We start from the raw sequence: 24,324 nt of genomic DNA on the forward strand, positions 1-24,324 counted from the left end.
AATATTCTTGGAGAAGCAGTCGCATTTGGTTCTCTCAGGGGCCCAAATCAACAAGTTTCCTGCTCACCGAGAGCCTCTCCGGGAACAGATATGGCCCCTAAGGTAGCCTGCCACATTATTCTTTTACAGTATTTGTTAAGTGCTTCTTATGTTCCAGGCACTGGGCTAAGCGCTGTGTAACGACATGGGTCGCAGGCCTGGCCTGGGGGCTTCCAGAGAGAAAAACAAGCTAAAGGTGCTGTTGGAGGTCAACATAACCCGAGAAGGAATCACAACATAGAACATCTAAACCTGCTTCTGTTTTATTTTAAATGCTTTATGGATTCAAGCCCTCCAGATCCATACTCCATGTTCGACCCAGACTCCGGGGCCTTACTTCTACGTTTCCCAAAATCGGTCCTTTCTACCTTAAACAGATTGTTTGGACTTAAAATTCACTCAGTCGTATTTACTGAGCTCTTACTGTGTATAAAGCACTGTACAAAACGAAAAGGATCTCAGGTTTGAAATATTCCTGCAGGGATATAGATAAGGGGTGAGAGGGGACTTATTGGTTGGTTGGCATAAGAGGGAAAGCGATCAACTCAATTCACCATTGGTATTTTCTTGGTGTCAACTGTGTGCTGAGTACTGAGGAGTTGGAAGAGTGCAGTGGACACAGAAGAGGCAATCCCTGCCTTTAAGGAGCTTACAGTTAAACAGGGGAGAGAGACCTAAAGAGATAGGAGGAAGATCCCGAGGAAGATCCAGGTTTTTCTTTATTACTGTTCAAGACCCGACAGTCTGTGTGCAAGAGGGCCAAACTCCCACCACTTATTCCCCAAATTTTCCCCTTCAGAATGAGTGAGCACTGCCCAACAAGCGGCCTGCATTGCATCCACAGAGAAGAAGATTGGACTACCGTACCTTCTCCATATTCAATAAAGGAAACATCTCCTGCACCTTCTCCGGCTCAATAAGATACTGTTCGGTCGGGTGCCAGCGAGTGCGAGTCATTTGGTATTTAAATTCATCCACTCGAGTAGGGGTAGTAGCAATTCTGATACTGCCCGGCTGATGGAATCCCACCACCTACAAAGGCACGCACAGTAGAAGTTTATGAACTCACTGGAGTTAACAACGGGAGCCTAGTTATCATTAGCGACGTGATGTAATGAAAAAATTCAAGCATGTGGGGAAAGAGGTGTTATCAAATGGAGATAAAACACGGATTCAGTAAACCTTCGAAATAGGTTGCAGAATCTGAAACGTTCCCATCGGTATCTCATATTTTTAGCTGATTAATGTGTAATGTGCACGTGAGGATTAAATCACATGGGAGGGAAAGGGAAGGGGACGTGGAGATAGTTGAAATCTTCGATCCTTGGAGGGCATCAGAGTTGAGACCCTGCTCCTATCAAAAGTGATTTTTCAATATTTTCAGAAGCCTCGTATGTACCCTGCTTCGCAAAGCCATACTCATTATCTGAAACTTTTTTTAAGTATCTTTACTGATGACATTTACTAAGTGCCTTCTGAGGTATAGGCTTTTTAGAATTAGTTCGACTGATCGGATCGGGAAATAAGTATACTATACGTTGCCAGTTGTGTGCTGAGCATTGGGCAGTTGGAAGAGTGCAGTAGACACATAAGAGGCAATCCCTGCCTTCAAGGAGCTTACAGTCTAACAGGGGAAAGAGACCCAAAGAGATAGGAGGAAGACCCCAAGGAAAATCCAAGTTTTTTCTTAATACTGTTCAAGGCCCATTAGTCTGTGCACAGGAGGGTCAAACTCTCAACACTTATTCCCCAAATTATATATTATAGTCAAACCTCCCACCCTGGCCTGTCAAAAAGAGTCATCTTCTCAAATGGAGATCTGCTTACTAGGGAACAAAAAGTATTTTATAAAATTGCAAGGAGAAGGCATTTTCTAAAGACTGAATCTTAGACCCGCAATCAGAATGAGACGCTGAGGATGGGTGAGGAATCTCTCTCATGGGTGATTTTTACAAGGGGAGAAAGCCATCTCTAGAACATTATTTTACAGCTTATTTAGGACATTAGGGATCTAAATTAATAGACTAATCAATCTCCCCTGGATCTCAGGAATCTTGGATTATGTGGATGTTGGCCATATTGAAAAATAATAAAAATAATTATGATAGTAATTATTATTGTACTAAGCTCCGGGGTAGATACAAGATAAGCAGGTTGGACACAGACCCTGTCCCACTTGAGATTCACAGTCTAAGCAGTGTGGCTTAGAAGAAAGAGCCCAGGCTTGGGAGTCAGAGGACTTAATTTCTCTGTGCCTCAGTTACCTCATCTGTAAAATGGGGATTAAAACTGTAAGCCCCACTTGGGACAACCTAGTTACCCTGCATCTACCCCAGCGCTTAGAACAGTGCTTGGCACATAGTAAGTGCTTAGCAAAAACTATCATTATTATTATTACTATTAAGTAGGAGGGGTAGGATTTAATCCCCATTTTCCAGATGAGGAAACTGAGGCACAGAAAGTGAAGTGACTTGCCCAACATCACACAGCAGAGAAGTGGCAGAACTGGGAATAGAATCCAGGTCTAGTGACTTCCAGATCCTCGCTCTTTCCATTAGGCCACACTGCTTCAAGAAACCCTAGGGCTCTATGTGGTGAGGATGGCACCATACTCTTCTGAAGTGAGCGTGGCTCAGTGGAAAGAGCTCGGGCTTGGGAGTCGAAGGTCATGGGTTCGAATCCCGGCTCTGCCGCTTGTCGGCTGTTTGACTGTGGGCAAGTCACTTCACTTCTCTGTGCCTCAGTTACCTCATCTGTAAAATGGGGATGAAGACTGTGAGCCTCATGTGGGACAACCTGATTACCTTATATCTACCCCAGCGCTTAGAACAGTGCTCTGCACATAGTAAGCGCTTAACAAATACCAACATTATTATTCTGAAGTGCATTAATAATTAAAGTCACACAATTATAAAGCTTCATTCATCTTTAGGTATATGCTATACTTGGTTCATTCATTCAATCGTATTTACTGAGCTTTACCGTGTGCAGAGCACTGTACTGAGCACTTGGAATGTACAATTCAGCAACAATTAGGCAATTGGTTAAATGTAAAAGAAAATGTTTTAATGCTTTAAGGTGTTTTGGGGATAATGGAGTTTTGGAAACTTGCTAGCCAAACTGAAATCCAAGTTTAATAAAACAATAGAGTTAAAAATCCAAAATCCCTAGTCCGATTGTTGTTTTCATTCACTTTTAAAAGCAGTATCTCTGCTTAATTTTTCACAAGAAAAATGGGATTTTTTAAAAGAAGAATAGTTATAGAGAATATAACCCAAAATGTCAAGATGTATTGATTTAAAGTAAACCCACAAGATCACTGCAGTAAAATTTAAGCATTTCTATAACATATTATCTATTTCACGTGTAACTGAAGACACTGGCCATAAGCATTTTAATAATTGTAATAATACTAATAATTACTATTATTATTGTTATCATTAACTGAGGGCATTGCTTGGCCACAAAAAAACCTATGAGAAGAAAGTTAATAAACAGCACTGATAAATGAAGAAAAGGAAAACCAAGCATTCCTTCTTTAGATTTTTCATAAAACTTGTTCTTCAAAGACAATATTGCACCTGAATAAATCTTAACTGAAAGTCACTCACCTGCCCTGTTTCTTCTTCTAATTTTTCATACAGTTTAATGCTGTAGTAATGTATTTTCTTCAAATTGATTCCAGGATGAAAGTAAGTGGTTAAACCTGCCTTGAAAGAGGAAAAAAAAGACATTCATTCAATCAATCTATAGTATTTATTGAGCACTTGCTGTGTGCTGAGCACTGTATTAAGCTCTTGGGAGAGTGTTGGGTGATATGGCCCCTGCCCAGGAGGAGTTACAATCTAGTCGGGAGGGTGCCGACAACTAAATTACAGCAAGGGGAAATAACGGAGTATAAGGATCTGTACTTAAATGTGCTGGAGGTGGAGGTGGGGTGAATGTCAAAGTGTTTAGGGGTATGTATGGACGCAAGTGTAAAGGGGAAATAGAAGGGGGCGACAATAAAGAAGAGACGCGAGAGGACAGTCAGGGAAGGCTTCCTGGAAGAGATATGATTTTGGTAGGGCTTTGAAGATGAGGAGAGTGGTGGTCTGTTGGGAGAGAGTTCCAGACAGGTAGGAAGAGGGAAGGAGGGAGCGATGGATGGAGAGAGAGATGAGAGCATGGCACAAGTACGTCAGTGGTAGAGGAGCAAAGTCTGTGGGCTGGGTTTTGGTGAGAAAAGAGTAAAGATAGGTGACGGGGGTGGTGAACAGCTAGAGTGCCTGAAAGCCAACAGTCAGTAGTTTTTGCTTGATGTGGAGAAGGATGGGCAACCACTGAAGGGTTTTGAAGAGTTGGGAGGTGTGCACATCACAGATTTTGAGAAAAAGAATCCAGGCAGTAGAATGAATTATGGATGGTAGAGGGGTGAGGCTGGAAGCAGGGAGGTCAGTGAGGAGGCTAATGCAGTAGTCGAGATGGCATACGACAAGTTCAAAAAGCTCATTACTACTATTTCTTTAGGATTCTGACAGCTTTCTTTGAAATGTTTGTTCCAGAAACTACAAAGTCAGGTTCAAAAAGGGTCAACTGGTTTTCCTTGATTAAATAAACACCCTTGGCACCTTCACCCTAACTCCAGGTGTGCTTTACCTATTTTTACCCAGACGTTTTGTCAGAACGCAGCAATCAATCAACGGTATTTATTGAGCGGTTACTCTGTGCAGAGCCTAGTACTAATCAGCTGGGAGAGTACAACACAACGGACATGTTCCCTGCCCATAAATGAGCTTGTCGTCCAGAGGGGAGACGGATATTAATATAATTGATGATACAGAGTTTAAAGATATGTACATATGTCTGATAGACGGCGAGGGAGATGTGAGCGAGGCACAAGCAGGTCGGTGTTAGAGGAATGAAGTGTGTACAATATGCAAAGTGTAAAAATCTACTGCCCGCCTACAGATATTTTCCCATTTGATGAACCATTTTTTACAAAACCTCAGAGAAGATATATACTTCACCAGAGCTTCCCCAGAAGAACGTATTTAATCATTCTATAGATCAGTTCAATTTACTGAGGGCCTACTGATTGAAAATCACTCTACTCAATACTGGGGAGAGTAAACCAGAAGTAGCCTAAGGGAACTTTAAGTGAGGGGGATGGGAGAAAATCCTTCCCCCTCTCCCCCACAATCCCGCCTCGTATGAAGACGTTGTGCCATACTCTGGTACAGGGTGGGCACCTAAAGGAGGTTAGTGCTGTTTGGGGTGGGCCAACAGAAAGAGTGCTGGCCTGAGAGTCAGAGGGTCTGGATTCTAATCCCAGCTCCGCCACGTATCAGCTGTGTGACCTTGGGCAAGTCACTTCACTTCTCTGTGCCTTGGTTCCCTTACCCGCAAAATGGAGATTCAATACCTCTTCTCCCTCCTATTTAGACTGTGAGGCCCATGTGGGACCTGATTCACTTGTATCTGCCTCAGCGTTAAGCACGGTGCTGGGCGCATAGTAAGCGCTTAACAAATACCACAGTTCTGCCATCAATACAGATGCAGATGCTCCGCTCCTCTGCACGTTTTCTTGAACCACTGCACAGGGTTGGGGTGGAGAAAGTGGCTATTTAATGGCAGTAGCCCAGGAAGGGGGGGGGGGTGTGAAAGAAAATGGACTCCCCAGCAACAGTGCTCCTGAAGGTGGGATCCTCAGCTGGGAGGTGGAGTTTGATAGAGCTTAGTATTTGTAATGTGCTCTTTTATATAATAAAACAGTACACAATGGTTTTACAGGTGCCAGTTTGAAAAAAGACTTCCTTACTGCGTGCCACGTCGATCCGGCGGTGAGTTCGGATTTTTCCAGCAGGACCACATCCTTCATGCCAGCTTTGGCCAGGTGGTAAGCGAGACTTACACCCACACATCCCCCACCAATTATTACTGTCTCTGCTGCATCTTTCCATTTTGTTTCTGAAATGGAAAATTGATTTTCCTTTCTGGGGGATTAAAAAAAAAGACCACCAAGAAGTTACTTAGTTATCTTCCAGGATCACATTCCATTTAGGATTATATTTAAGCACTTTAGGAAGCAGCATGAACATCTTTAAGGACACTGAAGATGCCAGTCAGCAAATGATTCTCCTGTCTGTAAACTATCAATCGATTTTATTTATTGAATGCTTAAGACTGTGAGCCTCATGTGGGACCCAGCGCTTAGAACAGTGCTCTGCACATAGTAAGCTCTAAACAAATACCAACATTATTATTATTATTATTGTTCCTAAGCACTCGGGGAAGTGCAGTACAGTAGAATAGAGTTGGTAGACGTGTTCCCTGCCCACAGCAAACTTAATCTTTTTTAATGTCTGCTCCCTCACTAGATTGGAAGCTCCTTAAGGGCAAGGTTCTTATCCACATTACACTGCACTTTCCCAAGTATTTAGTACAGCACTCTGCACACAGTAAGTATTCGATAAATACCACTGATCGATTGATTCTTGCTTATATGGTCCCCAGTGAAAACTTCCAAACCATATTTTACGTCTCTTTATTAAGCATAGTTCATCTGCTTCTCCAGAGACTTTTCTAACTAAAGCAATCCTCTCACCCAGGGATGAGTGGGAAAAAATGTCCGATTAATGTGCATCGATAATAATAAGAATAATACTATTTAAGTGCTTACTATGTGCCAGGTGCCGTACTAGGTGCTGGGGAGGATACAGGCAAATTGGGTTGGACACAGTCCCTGTCTCACATGGACTCAGTCTCAATCTCCATTTTACGGAGGAAGGAACTTGCCGAATTATACATTCCAAGCGCTTAGTACAGTGCTCTGCACATAGTAAGCACTCAATAAATACTGTTGAATGAATGAATGAATGAACTAAGGCCCAGAGAAGTGAAATAACTTCCCCAAGGTCACACAGCAGACAAGTAACACAGGCTAATTAACCTGCGATCTAAATGAACCAAGGAGCTGGACGGCTCTACCTCCCACCCCTGGAACCGGGCCTCTGCTTAGCTTTTTAAAAATTTTTTATGGTATTTATTAAGTGCTTATTATGTACTGAGCACCGTACTAAGCGCTGAGGTAGACAGGCGATCATCTGGTTGGATTCAGTCCCTTTCCTGCATGGGCTCACAACCTAATAATAATTATGGTATCTGTTAAGCGCTTACTATGTGTTAAGCGTTGGACCTAAGCGAGATCCTCCCCTGGTACTTCTCCAGGCCCCTGGAGTCCGGGCGCCTCGCACCTCCCACCCACCTCTCATTCATTCACTCGTGCATATTTATTGAGCGCCTCCTGTGCACAGAGCACTGTACTAAGCGCTTGGGAAAGTCCATACAAAAGGAGTAGTAACAGGAGAAACTCGTGGTTTAGAGGCAAGAGCCCGAGCTTGGGAGTCAGAGGACGTGGATTCTAATCCCGCCTCCTCCCCTTGTCTGCTGCGTGAACGTGGCCAAACCACTTCGCTCCTCCGTGCCTCGGTTTCCTCGGGCTGTAAAATGAGGAGGGAGCCCGGGAGCCCCACAGGGGACGGCCTGCTGAGCTTGGATCTCCCCCGGCGCTTAGAACAGTGCTTGGCGCATAGTAAGCGCTTAACAGCGTGGCTCAGTGGAAAGAGCAGGGGCTTGGGAGTCAGAGGTCATGGATTCGAATCCCGACTCCGCCACTTGTCAGCTGTGTGACTGTGGGCAAGTCACTTTACTGTGACTGTGGGCAAGTCACTTCACTTCTCTGTGCCTCAGTTACCTCATCTGTAAAAATGGGGATTAGCTGTGAGCCTCACGTGGGACAACCTGATTACCCTGTATCTCCCCCAGCGCTTAGAACAGTGCTCTGCACATAGTAAGCGCTTAACAAATACCAACATTATTATTATTATTCTCTGGGCCTCCGTTCCCTTATCTGTAAAATGGGGATGAAAGACTGTGAGCCTCACGTGGGACAACCTGATGACCCTGTATCTCCCCCAGCGCTTAGAACAGTGCTCTGCACAGAGTAAGCGCTTAACAAATACCAACATCATTATTAACAGATACCGGTATTATTGCTGTTAGTAATAATAGAGGGGGACAAGTCCTGCAGGTACCCACCGTTGGGGGCTGCTGAGGCTGCTGTTGCTCCTGGTGCAGGTCCTGGGGCAGGTCCCGGGGCAGCTGTCGGGGCGCTGAGGGTGCCCCCGGGAGAGGCCGGGCAAGGCGGCCCCCCAGGGCCCCCGGAGCTGGCTAACGACCCCCCGGAGCATGGCTGGCAGGGTGGGCACGGTGGGCAGCGCGGGCGGGGAGGCCGGGAGGCTGGGTCCCTCCCCTCTGCGGGCGGGGCCGGAGGCCCGGCGGCTTCTTCTTCCCTCCCGTCCCCTCCCTTCTCCTCCCTTCTCCTCCCCGCCGCCCTCGGCTCCTCCGCCATGGCCCTGCCCGACGCCAGAGAGGTAGGTCCCGGACGTCCACGGAGCCCCCAACCCTTTGCCATCCCCGACCCCCGGCCTCTCTTCTCAGCCGGAAGGGTCCCAGCCCCCAGGCTCCCCAGCCCCCAGGCTCCCCAGCCCCCAGGGCTCCCCAGCCCCCAAGGCTCCCCAGCCCCCGGCCCTGCCAGCCTTCCGTCTCCCTGAACCCCCGGTCCTCAGTTCCCCAGGTCTCACCCCTCATCCCCCCTCCCAGTCCTCCCAGGCTTCAGACTCAGCCCCAGTCCTCCCAGCTCACGATCCTCTCGGTCTCCAGTTCTCCCAGCTCACAATCCTCTCGGTCCCAAGCCTCCCAGCTCATAATCTTCTCAGCCCCAATCCTCCCAGCTCATAATCTTCTCAGCTCCAGCCCTCCCAGCTTAGAATCCTCTCGGCCCCAGTCCTCCCAGCTCACACTCCTTTCGGCCCCCAGTTCTCCCAGCTCTCAATCCTCTCAGCCCCAGTCCAGCCAGCTCATAATCTTCTCGGCCCCAGTCTTCCCAGCTCACAGTCCTCTCGGCCCCAGTCCTCCCAGCCCCCAATTTCCTCAGCCCCCAATCCTCTCAGGCTCCAGTCCCTATAGGCCGCAGCCCTCATAGCCCCCAGTCCTCCCAGCCCTCATTGCCCCCCCCCCAGGCCTCAGTCCCCAGTCCTGGCAGGCTCCAGTCCTCTCAGCCCCCGGCCCTCAGTCCCCCAGGCCCCAGCCCTCCCAGAGTCTACCAACTCTGGTACAGTGTACTCTCCCAACCGCTTAGCACAGGGCTCGGCACAAAGTTAGAACTCAATAAATACCCTTGAGTAGCGATGGTGGTGGCGGTGGAGTTGGTGCAGTTGGTGATGGAGGGGGAACTGAGAGTACTCTGCGTGTGTGCCTGTCTGTGTCTACCATTCCGTGTGCACGCTTAGCTTACTCTTACCTTCCCACGTCACAGGATTTCAGAGTGCTTCGTTTTTTGGTGAGATCAGGTAGGAAGGGTGGGAGATATGACATTGGGCTGTCCACTTGGGGAGAGGATCTCTTTTCCCATATCCTGCTTCCCTGTGAGTGCACAGAGTGAGATAACTAGTCAGCAAGGCTCTGTAAAGAACTACAACATATCTGCCCAGTGCTCAGGACAGTGCTCTGCATGCAGTAAGCGCTCAATAGATACCATTCTTTCGATTGTATTTATCTAGCGCTTACTGTGGGCAGAGCACTATTTTAAACACTTGGGAGAGTACGATATAACAGTAAACAGACACATTCACATTCTCCTCCCAGGATGAGCTTCTACCACTGATTGATCGATAGAACAAAACTGTACAACTCCAGAATATTCTCAAAGCACCTCTCCTCCCTGACACTTCTAAGGGAATTCTCAGTTGCTCCTTCTGTTCTCTTTTGAACTCTCTGTTTTCCTCTTGCTTTAAAGGGAGAGTAGCTGCCCACCATTTCTCATCCCCTTCATGGTTACTTGTGGCCAGTATGAAATGTTTCTACTATTTGAATGACTTGTGATTGAAGAATAGCATGTGCAAGCACAGAGTCCTCATTATTGGAGACGTTTTTCAGTTTCGTGATGAAGCGGGAATCTCACTGAAGAGAGAATGGTTGTGGCATTTCGGAAGCCTGAATGCAGCAGACTCCTTGCCAGACTTCCGTAGCAGGGCCCTAACTTCTTCAGGAGCCCAATGGGGGCAACTGATGTGTCTTTGGGAAATATAAATCATTAGTCACGGTGTATCAGCCCACAGCCCTGACTCTGAAGAACATGAATGTTCTCCAAAAATTCCTGTGAACTTTTTCCTTCCTTCCTTCCTTCCTTCCTTCCTTCCTTCCTTCCTTCCTTCCTTCCTTCCTTCCTTCCTTCCTTCCTTCCTTCCTTCCTTCCTTCCTTCCTTCCTTCCTTCCTTCCTTCCTTCCTTCCTTCCTTCCATAGTATTTATTGAGCGCTTCCTTCCTTGTACAGGGGATTCTAGAACGGTTGAATGGGGGCAAGGTGGTGATTGGCGATGGAGGATTTGTCTTTGCCCTGGAGAAGAGGGGGTATGTGAAAGCTGGACCGTGGACCCCGGAAGCAGTCGTAGAGCACCCAGAAGCCGGTTAGTTTCCATTGCCACCGCCCAGCAGGAAATTGTGTTTATGATTCCTTTTCAAAACATGCTTGAGAGATGGGACCTCTGTTCTCACCCTCTTGGAAACTGTCACTGTATGTAAGTGGGTGTAAGAAAATCCTGGGTCCTATGACAAAGGGCTAAATAACTGCAAGTCCCTAGAGAGCAGCAGAGCTGGAGGTTGCTCAGCCTTATACAAAGGCCCCTCAACTACAGCCCTGTAGGGGCTGAAACTCCCGGTCCGGTCCAACTTGGCTGGGAAGCAGTGTGACTCAGTGGATAGAGCACGGGCCCGCGAGTCAGAAGGACCTGGGTTCTAATCCCGCCTCAGCCCCATGTCTGCTGCATGAACTTGGACAAGTCACCAGACTTCTCTGTGCCTCATTTACCTCATCTGTAACATGGGGGTTAAGAGTGTGAGCCCCACGTAGGACAGGGACTGTGTCCAACCTGATTAACTTGTATCTACCCCAGCACTTAGAACAGTGCCTGATACATAGGAAGCGCTTAACAAGTACCGTAATTATTATTATTATTATAACTTTTCAGTTCCAGCCCAGTTGGAGCTCAGCCCAGACCCCCGGTGTGCGAACACCAAGCAGTCAGTAAATCAACAAGCCAAACCAGAAGTTTGCTTAAACCAGACTAAAAGTGGACCGGGAAAAGAGAGAGATGTGGGACTGTGCACTTGTCCCACTGGCTGCTGGGAGTTATAGTTTTGGGATGATGATGGTATTTGTTAAGCGCTTACTATGTGCCAAGCACTGTTCTAAGCACTAGGGTAGATATAAGGTTATCAGGTTGTCCCACGTGGAGCTCACAATCTTAATCTCCATTTTACAGAGGAGGTAACTGAGGCCCAGAGAAGTGAAGTGACTTGCCCAAAGTCACACAGCTGACAAGTGGTGGAGCCGGGATTAGAACCCACGACCTCTGACTCCCAAGGCCGGGCTCTTTCCACTAAGCCACACTGCTTCTCCCTGTCCCTCAGGGGACTCAGGATCTATTTTATCCCTATCTTTCAGATGAGGAAACAGAAGCCCATCAAGGTTGAGTGACTTGTCCAAGCTCACACAGTAGGCCAGTGACAGATCTGGGACTCGAACCCAGGTCTCCTGACTCCAGAGTCTTGTGCTCTTTCCATGAGGCCACACTCCCTCCCCAAACTACCACTGCTCCGGGTGACACTCACCTTAACTGGAGTCTACTTGACAAGTAAATATGTCCTGCATTTTGCAGTAAATGAGATGCGAGACAGGGAAGGGTGGTAGAAGGGGATCCATCGGGGAAATTTCTCCTTTAATCTTGCAGTTCTCCAGCTTCATCGTGAGTTCCTCAGGGCCGGATCAAATGTCATGCAGACATTTACCTTTTTCGCTGGGGAGGACTCTCTGGACTGCAAGGTAAACTCTGATGCAGAACAAGAAATTCCACAATTAAAATATGTTCTTAGTGGGATCTGGCAGAAGTGGCCTGAAACATCCTTGAGTTTCTCATCCAGGAACATCATCTACTTTTCTCAGAAGTTACTGCCCCAAGAAAAAGTGAGCCCTAGCCCTCCCCCATTCCTCTGGAGGACCCGGCAGTCTTCCATTCCCCGATACATCCAAAAGGATGCCCATGCCTCCTCGAGAGTCTGGGGCCCAGAGGGGGATTGGGATTTTGGGCTGGGGGGGCAGGTAGAATAAGACTTGGGAGGGGCGGGGACATAAATGCCAACTTTTCATTGTAAGCATGGGAGTGATTTTAGGCACCAGGAGAGAATAGGCTTCAAAGAGCTAATAGGCCAGAAAACCACCATGTTGGACCTTTTGAACCCCGATTTAGAGACTCTGAGGGATTGTCAGAGACCTGGGGTGAGTGAGAGGAGGCATCCAGTCCAGATTGCTTGTCCAAGGTCAGACAATAGGCCAGTGACAGATCTGGGACTCGAACCCAGGTCTCCTGACTCCAGATTCAGAATCCAGTAATTTCACTATCAAAATCCCAAGGATCGATAGCCCTCATCGGCCCCATGGAGCTGGATTCTATGCATAAGCACGCACACATAGCCCCCCATCCCCCACTTTTTCTTGTGTGTTGATGAGCCAGTCAGTCTAGAAAGTAGGGGGAGCCTTGAGTCTGAAAAAGAGGGGGCCCCAGCAGCAGCAGAGCTCCCCTATTTCAGCTGCCCCTCACCAGCTGTGGATTTTGTTGTTAATTTTTCTTTTTACATATTCGTTAAGTGCTATGTGTCAGGAACTGTAACAATAATAATAATAATAATAATGTTGGTATTTGTTAAGCACTTACTATGTACAGAGCACTGTTCTAAGCGCTGGGGTAGATACAGGGTAATCAGGTTGTCCCACATGAGGCTCACACTCTTAATCACCATTTTACAGATGAGGTCACTGAGGCACAGAGAAGTGAAGTGACTTGCCCACAGTCACCCAGCTGACAGGTGGCAGATCCGGGATTTGAACCCATGACCTCCGACTCCCAAGCCCGGCCTCTTTCCACTGAGCCACGCTGCTTCTCTTCTGTACTAGTCTAGGGTAGATAAAAGATATTCAGGTTGGACACAATCCCTGTTCCACATCAATCCCCATTTATGAGGTAACTGAAGCACAGAGAAGATCACCGACTTACCCAAGGACACACAGCAGACAAATGGCAGAGCTGGAATTAGAACTCAGATCCTCTGACTCCCAGGTCCGTTCTCTCTCCACCAGGCCACGCTGATTCTCTGCTGACTGGAAACTGCCGAAAATCAATCAATCAGCGGTATTCATTGAGCGCTTACTATGTGCACAACACTGTACTAAGCGCTTGTGAGAATGTCATGCAGGAGAATAAGCAGACATGCTCCCTGCCCTTAACTAGCTTTCAGTCTAGGGGCCATTAGAGGATCCTGAAATCACGCCAAACCAAATGAAGCTTTTCTGTTTCCCACCAATTGTCTGGGCCACGTGAGGAATGAATTCTTAGTGGAAACAGTCCCGTTCTGGGAGTCAGGAGACTTGGGTTCTAAACCCAAGTCTGCCACTGGCTTGCTGCGTGACCATGGACAAGTCACAACCTCTCTGGTCCTCAGGTTCCTCAGTTCTAAAATGGGAATTAAGCTTTTCCTGCCTCCGGACTATGTGGGACAGTGGGACAGACACTGTGACTCTCCTATCTACCCCAATTTAACATAGAGCTTGATGAATACGAGGTGACCTAGTAAGCCCTTAGTAAATACCAGTATACGAATTATTCTTTATTTGCTCCCTCTAAACAGAAAGCACTGTCCCATGAAAGACTCCATATGTACATATCTGGGGCAGCGTTAGATAATTAATTTTTATTTCAAGAGTTAATTAGAAAAAGTCAATCTATGGCTGCAGATGACTTGACTTCAAATGACTTGAGGTGTTGACTTCAACACTCTGAGTTTCATTAGCACTTTATTCCTGCTGCCTGCGGGGAGATATTAAGTATCTCCAGGATTTTAAGGAGCAAATTAAAAAAAGGGAGTTTGCTCAGAGACAGTAAGGTGATTATTCTTAATATTAACAATAATACATTAATAATACATCAATATGTCATTAATAATAATAATTGTGGTATTTGTTAGGTGCTTACTGTGTGCCAGGCACTGTGCTGGGCACGGGGGTGGATGCAAGCAGATCGGGTTGGACACAGTCTCTGTCCCACATGGGGCTCCCAGTCTCAATCTCCATTTTGCAGATGAAGTAACTGAGGCCCAGAGAAGCGAAATGACTTGCCCAGGGTCACCCAGCAGAAAAGTGGCGGAACTGGGATTAGAACCCATGACCTTCTAACACCCCCCAGGCTCTAATAATAATAATAATATTGATAATGAAGAGGAGAAGGATGTATGTATTGGGAAGCATGTATAGGGAAGCAGAGTGGCTCAGTGGAAAGAGCCCGGGCTTTGGAGTCAGAGGTCATGGGTTCGAATCCCGGCTCTGCCACTTATCAGCTGTGTGACTGTGGGTCAGTCACTTCACTTCTCTGTACCTCAGTTCCCTCATCTGTAAAATGGCGATGAAGACTGTGAGCGCCACATGGGACAACCTGATTACCCTGTATCTCCCCCAGCACTTAGAACAGTGCTCTGCACATAGTAAGCTCTTAACAAATACCAACATTATCATTATTATTGTTACCAGGGGGAACAGCTTGTTCCCTGCAGTCACATGGCCCTCAACTCCAGCCCTCCAGCCACTGAAAGAGAGAGCCAAGCCCAGTTTGAACAGTTGAAACCCCAGGAAGCCTGGTGGTGTTCACAGGCCCAACCAAAGGTTTTGAGTCCAAGCTGGAGGGTTGCCGGAGTGGGCTGGGGGTTACGGTGGGTGGGCTGGGCGGGAGAGTGGCTACTTGAGACCAAAGCAGAGCCCTTGGTCCCCTCCCGACCTGGACCCACACGCCAGAGCAAGTGGCGGAGCACAGTATTAGTTGAACAACCATTTTCCTCTCTTTGTTCTGTTCGGAAGTTCCCATCAGGGAGTTCTCTTTAGATTCTAAATTCACTGAGGGCAGAGAATTTCTTTTTCCTTCTTCTAGTGTAAGCGTGTAGGACAGTGCTCTGCATTCACTAGGTCCTCCGTAAATACTAATGGCTGATCGATGAGTGTGGTATAGTGGAAAGAGCATGGGCTTGGGAGTCAAGAGGATGTGGGTTCTAATCCCGGCTCAGCCACTTACCTGCTGTGTGACCCTGGACAAGTCATTTCACTTCTCTACGCCTCAGTTCTGTCACCCGCAAAATGGGGATTCAGTACCTTTTCTCCCTCTTACTTAGGTGGTGAGTCGCATGCAGGATCTGATTATCTTGTATCTACCCCAGTGCTACAGGAGCCTTCTCAGGAACCTTGTTCTTCCCACAAGACCAACAGCAGTGCTTACAAATACTGACTGTCCTGAGGAGGAGAGGGGACTCTGTCCCACTTGGATACGTGATAAGAGCATCAGTCAATCAATCAATCATGATATCTGATTCCAGAAACCCTATTTCTGGAAAGTAATTATTTGAAATGGGGCCCGCTAACAAAAAGATAATGGGTAAATTCAAATTAATAGTTATCAGAGGTCCACTTTTGTTAACCGATTTAAAATACGTAGCGCTGCGAGGGAGAAGCCCATATTTCATCTCCCAACATTCTCACTGAAACAATTTAATGTTCCTGTTTGGCCAGCTTGCTGATTAAGTGAAACGTCCTCATATATTAAACTGCTTATTTAACTTACTAATGCAATAAAAAATATTTTTAAAATGCTGTTCCCTAGAACTAATCGAAATTGTGCTCAGAGGAACAAGGTGCCTAGACTGAGATTTCTATCACTATTAACATCGTATCTACCGTGAGTCTTATTTCTGAAATTTTAGTGGAAGAAAATCAACGAAGCGGCGTGTGACCTCGCCAGAGAAGTAGCCAAAGACGGAGATGCCCTGGTAGCTGGGGGGATCAGCCAGACCCCATCGTACAAAAGTCGGAAGGGCGAAGCGGAAATTAAAAAAGTTTTTCAACAGCAACTGGAGGTCTTCGTCCGAAAGAACGTGGACTTCCTGATTGCGGAGGTGAGCGTCAGAGGGAAAGGGCCGGATCGTCTTCAACAAATTGGGGGTGGTCAGTGGGATGTCTCTAAAACTCCCACTGAAGCCGGAGGGCGACTTCCTTGAAGAACATCCTGGCATAGCGGATACAGTTTTATTGTATTCTCCTAAGCACTTAATACAGTGCTCTGCACACGGTAAGTGCTCAAACAGAAGCGGCATGGTATAGTGAAGAGAGCCTACGCCCGGGCGTCAGAAGGTCATGGGTTCTAATCCCTGCTCTGCCATGTGTCTGCTGTGTGACCTTGGGCAAGTCCCTCAACTTCTCTGTGTCTCTTTTACCTCACCTACGTAGGTTTTGAGCCCTGTGTAAGATATCTGACCTGATTATCTTGTATCTTCCCCCAGTGCAAACAGTGCTTGACACACGGCAGTTGCTTATAACAAATACCACAGTTATTATTATTATTGTTATGATAATTGAGATGCAGGTGCGAGAAGGAAGCCTCTGATCTTTCTGCCTCTCTGGGCCCAGGGCTGGCAAGGGACTCCTGGGTCAAAAGTTACCAGAAGGCCTAAGTGTCCTTGTCCTTTTAATAATAATGATTAATGATTGTGGTATTTGTTAAGCGCTTACTATGTGTCAGGTACTGTACTAAGTGCTGGGGTGGATACAAGCCAATGCGGTTGGACACGGTCCCTGTCCCACGTGAGGTTCGCAGTTTCTTGGTGGATTGTCAGCAGCTTCCCTATCCCTCCTCCTGCATTACAATTCTGCCCCTGCCTGCAGCAGGCAGAGAAGTTGGCATAATTTTGTGGTCGAGGATGTAGCATGATTTTTCTGCTTCAGGCATTTCCTGGTATCCTGAAGATCCTCTCCCTTCTCCTTGAAGCCTTCAGAGATTAATCCTTTAAGCGTTCAAAATCCTCCTTCCTCTACCCCCATACCCGTTGATAGCTAAAGTTTGAAAAGTGTCACTGATTCCTGCATTCTCCCTTTTATTAACCCCTCAGTCGTGGGATTCGTATGTTCCATATCTGTAGTAATTCTGTCTCCTTCATTAGATTGCGAGCCTTTTTTGTTGCCGAATTATACTTTCCAAGCGCTTAGTACAATGCTCTGTATGAATGAATGAGAACAGCATGGCCAGTGGAAAGAGCCGGGGCTTGGGAGTCAGAGATCATGGGTTCTAATCCCGGCTCTGCCACTTGTAAGCTGTGTGACTTTGGGCAAGTCACACAACTTCTCTGTGCTTCAGTTACCTCATCTGGAAAATGGGGATTAATAATAATAATAATAATAATGTTGGCATTTGTTAAGCGCTTACTATGTGCCAAGCACTGTTCTAAGCACTGGGGTAGGTACAAGGTAATCAGGTGGTCCCACGTGGGGCTTACAGTCTTCACCCCCATTTTACAGATGAGGGAACTGAGGCACAAAGAAGTGAAGTGACTTGCCCAAAGTCACACAGCTGACAAGTGGCGGAGCCCGAATTAGAACCCGTGACCTCTGACTCCCAAGCCCGGGCTTTTTCCACTAAGCCATGCTGCTTCTCTGTGATTAAGTGATTAAGACTGTGAGCCCCATCTGGGACAACCTGATTACCTTGTATCCCTCCCAGTGCTTAGAACAGTGCTTGGCACATAGTAAGCGCTTCACAAATGCCATTAATATTATATTATTATGGGTGAATAAAAGCAGGAACTGTGTTAGCCTTTGTAGTGTTCCACAGCACTAGTCAGTGCTCTGTGTCTTGTGGACACTTGATAGATACTCTTGAACCCACAGTATTTATTAAGTTCCTGTGGCATTGAGGGTTTAGGGACTGTCCAAGGGAGCAAACACACATTCCCTGCTCGAGTGGAGCTTCTGCTCTGGTTGGGAAGACGGGTAAAGATGATTTAGTGCATGGACGATCGACATTTATAAGCTCCTTTCTGTAGGCGATCCTAGTAGGATAATCTTTTTCATGTCCCAAGGAGGGAACCTGAGACTATGCATAAAGAAAATAGTTAGAGTACCTGCAACGGCAGCACTGTTTGCTACCATGTCACTTCAGGGCTAGCAAATGACATTTCCTTTAGTATTTTGAGCACGTCGAAGAAGCCGTGTGGGCTGTTGAAGTCTTAAAGGCGTCTGGGAAGCCAGTGGCGGCTACCATGTGCATCGGTCCGGAGGGAGATATGCACGGAATTCCTCCCGGAGAATGTGCCGTCCGGCTGGTCAAGGCTGGTAAGCTTCGAGTCTGAGGATTGTCAGCAGCTTCTGAAGCTGTTTGACATGGTGCCCGACCCCGTGCTTTGTCTTAGCCAGAAGGAGAATCGCGTAACATTCTTCCAAGAGCGTGAGCCGGATTGCATTCAGCGGGTGGGAAGAAACGGCCGCACGCGTCCGTTTGATGTCAGAGGGGGGTGAGAAGTACAGTGTGAGCCTGGGGTGTGTAAGAATGCAACCTTCAAGTTTGTATGAGAAGTAGCTTTTCAGGCCCTCAATCACCTCTCCCATTCCTACCCCAATTCACCCATCCCTTACCACAATAAACCCACCCACTGTGCTCATCTGATGCCATCCTGCTCACGGTACCTCGGTCTCGTCCGCCTCGCTGCCGTCCCCATGCCCACGTCCTCCTTACGGCCTGGAACTCCTCTCCCGCAATATCCAAAAGACCACCATACTTTCCATCTTCTAAGCCCTATTTAAATCACACCTCCTCCAAGAGGCCTTCCCTGACTAGGCCTTCATTTCCCCTACTGACCCTCCCTCTGCATTCCCTATGCGCTTGGCTGTGGACCCACCTTCACCGCTTTGATATTCACTCTATCCCCAGCCTCTCAGCACTCAGTGGGCAGGGAATATGTCTGTTTATTGTTATACTGTGCTCTCCCAAGCGCTTAGTTCAGTGCTGTGCACACAGTAAGCTCTCAGTAAGTACGACGGCAGAGAAGCAGCGTGGCTCAGTGGAAAAGAGCACGGGCTTTGGAGTCCGAGGTCATGGGTTCGAACCCCGGCTCTGCCACTTGTCAGCTGTGTGACTTTGGGCAAGTCACTTCACTTCTCGGTGCCTCAGTTACCTCATCTGTAAAATGGGGATTAAGACTGTGAGCCCCACGTGGGACAACCTGATTCCCCTGTGTCTACCCCAGCGCTTAGAACAGTGCTCGGCACATAGTAAGCGCTTAACAAATACCAACATATTATTATTATTATTACGACTGAATGGATTAATTTGCATGTACGTATATTCTCCCAATTCCCCTCTCAGTCATTTATTTTAATGTCTCTCCCTCTCTAGACTGGAAGCTCCTCAAGGGCAGAGATGACCAACGCTATTGCAATATACAGTGCTCTAAACACAGCACTCAATAAATACCTCTGCTTGCTTGCTTGATTGGATCTATTTCATCCAGAAATGCCAATCCGTTGACTCTTCCTTAACGAGTCTACAGTCAATCCCATGTAAATCAATCCCAAGTATTCATTCAGTGCTCACTGTATGCAGAACACTATACTAAGCACTTGGGAGGTAGACTAGAGATAAAAGATAAGACGCCAGCCCTCGAGAAGCTTACAATTTAACAGGGGATGCAGAGACAGAATAAATTTCAGATCAATCAATCAGTCAGTAGGATTCACTTACCATAGGCAGACCACTGTTCTAAGAGTTTGGAAGAATAAAATACAACAGTGATTGGTACTCACATTCCCTGCCCATGAGGACCTTACAGTCTAGAGGAAAAAGAGGAAAAAACCTTCAATCTACGTAGGAGGAAAAATAGATTGGAGAGTTGGAGAGGTGAATAAGTACTTAAGTAGTACTTAATGCTAAGGGGGCAAGAGGGGTTTGTTAGTGCAGTTATGATGATATGATCTAGGAAGAAGAAAATGAGTCAGGGAAGGAGAAACGGGGAAAACAAATCCTGGAGGAGGTAAATGTTTTTCTTTTAGGAGCCTCGCTCGTTGGAGTGAACTGCCGTTTCGGGCCCGAGACTAGCTTGAAAACCGTGTCGCTCATGAAGCAGGGCTTGAAGTCTGCTGGCTTGAAAGCTCACCTCATGGTCCAGACGCTGGCATTCCACACCCCTGACTGTGGCAAAGCCGGATTTGTCGATCTCCCGGAATATCCTTTCGGTACGGTGTGGCATTTGTCAGATGGTCTCTCTGGTTGTTTGTTTGGGACAGAGTGCAGAGCCGTAGTGTTGCCCAGTCCTCTCTTTGATTCCATCGGCCCCACTCACGGGCCACACTCAATATCGAATGGCAAGGCAAGATCACAGGCAACGAAGTTAGGGAGCATAGCCAGTCTCCTAGCCTCCAAGCCGTGCTTGCCTAAACACGGATGTCCTGGGGGGCCTTTTGTGAGGAGAATGAGTGATGGCAGGTTCTCCAAACAACTGCTGTAAGGAGAGCTTAAAGTGAAAAACAAAAAACAAGGATGCCTTGTAAGGACATAGTAGAGCAAGGCCTCAGACAATGGATCCCAGACGAAAACTGGGATTGTTGAGGACGGACCAGCATGGCACATGCTATCGAGAAAGGAGTAGCGTTAGAGAAGCTGTATGACACAGTGGAAAGAGCCCGGGGCTGGCAGTCAGGGGACCTGGGTTCTAATCCCGACACTGCTACGCTGGTCTCTTCATAGGTGAACTCCACCATCGACGATGCCTCCTTGGAATTCGATGGACAACCATATATTCATTTGCTCATCTTTCCAATTAACAGTTATAGCTTTATAGCTACATAGCTGTATTCTCCCTCCTTCCTCCATCTGTTTGTAAATCATTTGAGTCTGCTTTGCCTGTACGTGCTGTGGGTGCCCTTTAAAGACCAGACCAGAGCCCTGCCTTTGTGGAGCTTACAGTCTACCCTATTTATTTTGTCATTACCCTTTTTATTTTGTCATTACCCTATTTATTTTGTCATTACCCGATTTATTTTGTCATTACCCTATTTATTTTGTCATTACCCTATTTATTTTGTCATTACCCAATTTATTTTGTTAATGAAATGTACATCGCCTTAATTCTATCTATTTGCTATTGTTTTAATGAGATGTTCATCCCCTTGATTCTATTTATTGCTATTGTTCTTGTCTGTCGGTCTCCCCCGATTGGACTGTAAGCCCGTCAAAGGGCAGGGGCTGTCTCTATCTGTTACCGATCTGTACGTTCCAAGCGCTTAGTACAGTGCTCTGCACATAGTAAGCACTCAATAAATACTATTGAATGAATGAGTGAATCTAAGCTGGGGTGGAGAGACACGAATGAGAAGCGAATGTAATACTGTCATGAGAAAGTATGCATAAACCATTAAATGCACACCCAGACTGAGCTGAACAGGCTGAAGAGGTCATAGATTTTCCTGGGGAGGGTAAGAAAACAAATAGCGTGGCCTAGTGGATAGAGCTCGGACCTGGGGGCCAGAAGGATGTGGGTTCTAATTCTGGCTTTGCCTCGTCTGCCCTGTGACTTTGGGAGGATCACTTCACTTCTCTGGGCTTCAGTTACCTCATCTGTAAAGTGAGGATTAAGTCTGTGATGCCCATAAAAGACATGGACTGTGCCCAACCTGATTAGTTTGTATCCTTCTCAGCGTTTAGAACAGTCATCCTCCTTCCCAGCCCCCTAGCACTTATGTAAATATCTGTAATTTATTTATATTAATATCTGTCTCCCCGCAACTGCGCCCCTGCCCACCCGCCCCCCGACAGTAAGCTCATTGTGGGCAAGATATGTGTCTGTTTATTGTTGTATTGTACTCTCCCAAGCACTTAGTACAGTGCTCTGCACACAGTAAGCGCTTAATAAATACGATTGAATGAATGAACAGTGCCTGGTACTTAGTAAGCGCTTTACAGATACCATAAAAAAAAACAAAAAAGAATAGCACCCCAGATAGGAGTAGAGAGGCTGTGCCCAAGGGACAACTTTGTTGAAATGGCAGGTCAAAATGATGTGCACATATTTCTGTCTTTTGTGTTGTATGTAACTTTATGTTTGAGGTTTTGTGGGTTCTGTGTTTCTTCATCCTCTTCAGGTGTAAACTCTTCTGAGCCCAGGGCCTATGTCCACGAAGGGAGGGTGAGCAAAAATGCTCAAAAAATGCAACAGGGCCGAAGTGAACTTTTCATTTCAAAGTCTTTTCATTTCAGGCCTGGAACCCAGAGTCGCCAGCCGATGGGACATCCAGAAATACGCCCGCGAGGCCTACGAGCTGGGCGTGAGGTACATCGGCGGCTGCTGTGGGTTTGAGCCCTACCACGTCCGAGCCATCGCCGAGGAGCTGGCCCCGGAGCGGGGGTTTCTGCCGCCGGCGTCCGACAAGCACGGGAGCTGGGGCAGCGGCCTGGACATGCACACCAAACCCTGGATTAGGGCCAGGTGGGCGCATTTCACTTCGATTTCCACGTCGGGCAGCTGCGGAGTCCGCGGCACCGGCGATGTGGCACAAGGGTGGCCTCTAGAAATTTCTCAACTGATTTTCTGGGTGAGCAAGGGCAAATCATTGAAATTCCTTTTTTTTATCTTTTAACGGTATTTGTTAAGCACTTACTCTATTCCAGGCACTGTGTAGATACAAGCTAATGAGGTTAGACACAGTCTCTGCCCCACATGGGGCTCACAGTCCTAATCCCCATTTTATGGATGAGGTCACTGAGGCACAGAGAAGTGAAGTGACTTGTCCAAGGTCACACAGCAGACATGGGGCAAAGCCAGGATTAGAACCTGTCTCCTCTGACTCCAAAGCCCGTGCTCTGTCCACTAGGATACTCTGCTTCTTGTACACTGGATTTATCACAACGGTCCATTGAGGTCATCACTGTAATCGGCATGGCTTAGTGGATAGAGCACAGGCCTGGGAGTCAGAAAGACCTGGGTTCTAATACCAGCTCTGCCTCATGCCACCTGTGTGTCCTTGGACAAGTCGCCTAACTTCTCTGTGCCTCATTTACCTCTTCTGTAAAATGGAGATTAAGACCGTGAGCCCCATGTGGGACAGGGATTGTGTTCAACCTGATTACTTGGTATCTACCCCAGGGTTTAGAACAGTGCCTGGCACATAGTAAGCGCTTAACAAACACCAAAGTAGAAGTTGCAAAGCTCCGGGGAAAGATTGAATGCTATATAAATGTTAAATAAATAATGAAACAGTTAGACCTTTTGTGGTATTTCTGAAATACACTCGATTTGCATCTTGTGAGAGGTTAGGAGGACAAAGTTTCCAATAGCCTTAACCAGGCATTAATGTTTGCCACATAATACTGTAAACAAGACTGAGACATTTTGGACTCTGGACCCTCTCTCATTTTGAATTCTAAATGTTGTGGGGGTTGGGTTTTTTTTGCCTCCACTCAGGGCGAGGAAGGAATACTGGCAGAATCTGCCGCTGGCTTCAGGCAGACCGTACTGTCCTTCACTGTCGAGGCCAGATGCCTGAGGAGTGACCGAAGGGACCGCCGAGCTGATGCAGCAGAAAGAAGCAAGCAACCACTGGCCAAGGACCGGGTCTCAATCCCACCTCTGGATTCTTTCCCAGGGCTTAGTACAGTGCTCTCCTTGTGCTAATAATAATAATAATAATAATAATAATAATAATGGCATTTGTTAATGTGCTGCGGGGGGGATACAAGGTGATCGGGTTGTCCCACGTGGGGCTCACAGTCAATGTTGGTATTTGTATGTTGGTATTTGTTAAGCGCTTACTATGTGCAGAGCACTGTTCTAAGCGCTGGGGTAGACACAGGGGAATCAGGTTGTCCCACGTGGGGCTCACAGTCTTAATCCCCATTTTACAGATGAGGTAACTGAGGCACAGAGAAGTGAAGTGACCGTAATCCCCATTTTCCAGATGAGGCCCAGAGAAGTGAAGTGACCTGCCCGAAGTAACACAGCTGACAAGTGGCAGAGCTGGGATTAGAACCCAAGACCTCTGACTCCCAAGCCTGGGCTTTTTCCACTGAGCCACGCTGCTCCTCAAAGCACTTAATAAATAGTACTACTAATAATAGTAATAGTTATGGTAGTTGTTGAGCCCTTACTATGTATCAGGCACTGTACTGAGCGCGGGGGTGGATACGAGCAAATCGGGTTGGACATGGGCCCTGTCCTGTGTGGGGCTCACAGTCTCAGCCCCCGTTAACAGACGAGGTAACTAAGGCCCAGAGAAGTAAAGTGACTTGCTCAAGGTCACACAGCAGACAAGTGGTGGAGCCGGGATTAGAACTT

At 47.1% G+C, this 24,324-nt stretch overlaps 2 protein-coding genes and 1 long non-coding RNA gene across 3 annotated transcripts in view; 1 reads left to right on the forward strand and 2 right to left on the reverse strand.

Annotated features, from left to right (window-relative positions):
* DMGDH (dimethylglycine dehydrogenase) overlaps positions 1 to 8,285 on the reverse strand; it is a 55,587-nt gene extending 47,302 nt beyond the window's left edge. The window contains exons 1-4 of the mRNA XM_029071519.2: positions 8,119 to 8,285; positions 5,840 to 6,014; positions 3,651 to 3,749; positions 907 to 1,071 (exon numbers count right to left, since the gene is read on the reverse strand). Of these exons, the coding sequence (XP_028927352.1) occupies positions 907 to 1,071; positions 3,651 to 3,749; positions 5,840 to 6,014; positions 8,119 to 8,270 (591 nt within the window). The 5' untranslated portion in view covers positions 8,271 to 8,285. The remainder of the gene's footprint in view (positions 1 to 906; positions 1,072 to 3,650; positions 3,750 to 5,839; positions 6,015 to 8,118) is intronic.
* A 95-nt stretch (positions 8,286 to 8,380) lies between these two features.
* On the forward strand, positions 8,381 to 23,694 carry BHMT2 (betaine--homocysteine S-methyltransferase 2). Its single transcript, XM_029071547.1, has 8 exons — positions 8,381 to 8,453; positions 10,415 to 10,547; positions 11,871 to 11,962; positions 15,934 to 16,125; positions 18,187 to 18,334; positions 20,048 to 20,230; positions 22,251 to 22,479; positions 23,455 to 23,694. Exons 1-8 carry the CDS (start codon positions 8,430 to 8,432, stop codon positions 23,534 to 23,536), a joined length of 1,083 nt encoding a protein of 360 aa, XP_028927380.1. The 5' UTR covers positions 8,381 to 8,429; the 3' UTR covers positions 23,537 to 23,694.
* Positions 9,383 to 11,872, reverse strand: LOC114814163. Its single transcript, XR_003761906.1, has 2 exons — positions 11,752 to 11,872; positions 9,383 to 9,504 (listed from the first exon to the last, which is right to left on the reverse strand). It is a non-coding gene; the product is annotated as an uncharacterized LOC114814163 (long non-coding RNA).
* Positions 23,695 to 24,324: the final 630 nt, after the last annotated feature.

This window comes from Ornithorhynchus anatinus, chromosome 1, assembly GCF_004115215.2.
Source record: "Ornithorhynchus anatinus isolate Pmale09 chromosome 1, mOrnAna1.pri.v4, whole genome shotgun sequence".
Lineage (NCBI taxonomy): Eukaryota > Metazoa > Chordata > Mammalia > Monotremata > Ornithorhynchidae > Ornithorhynchus > Ornithorhynchus anatinus.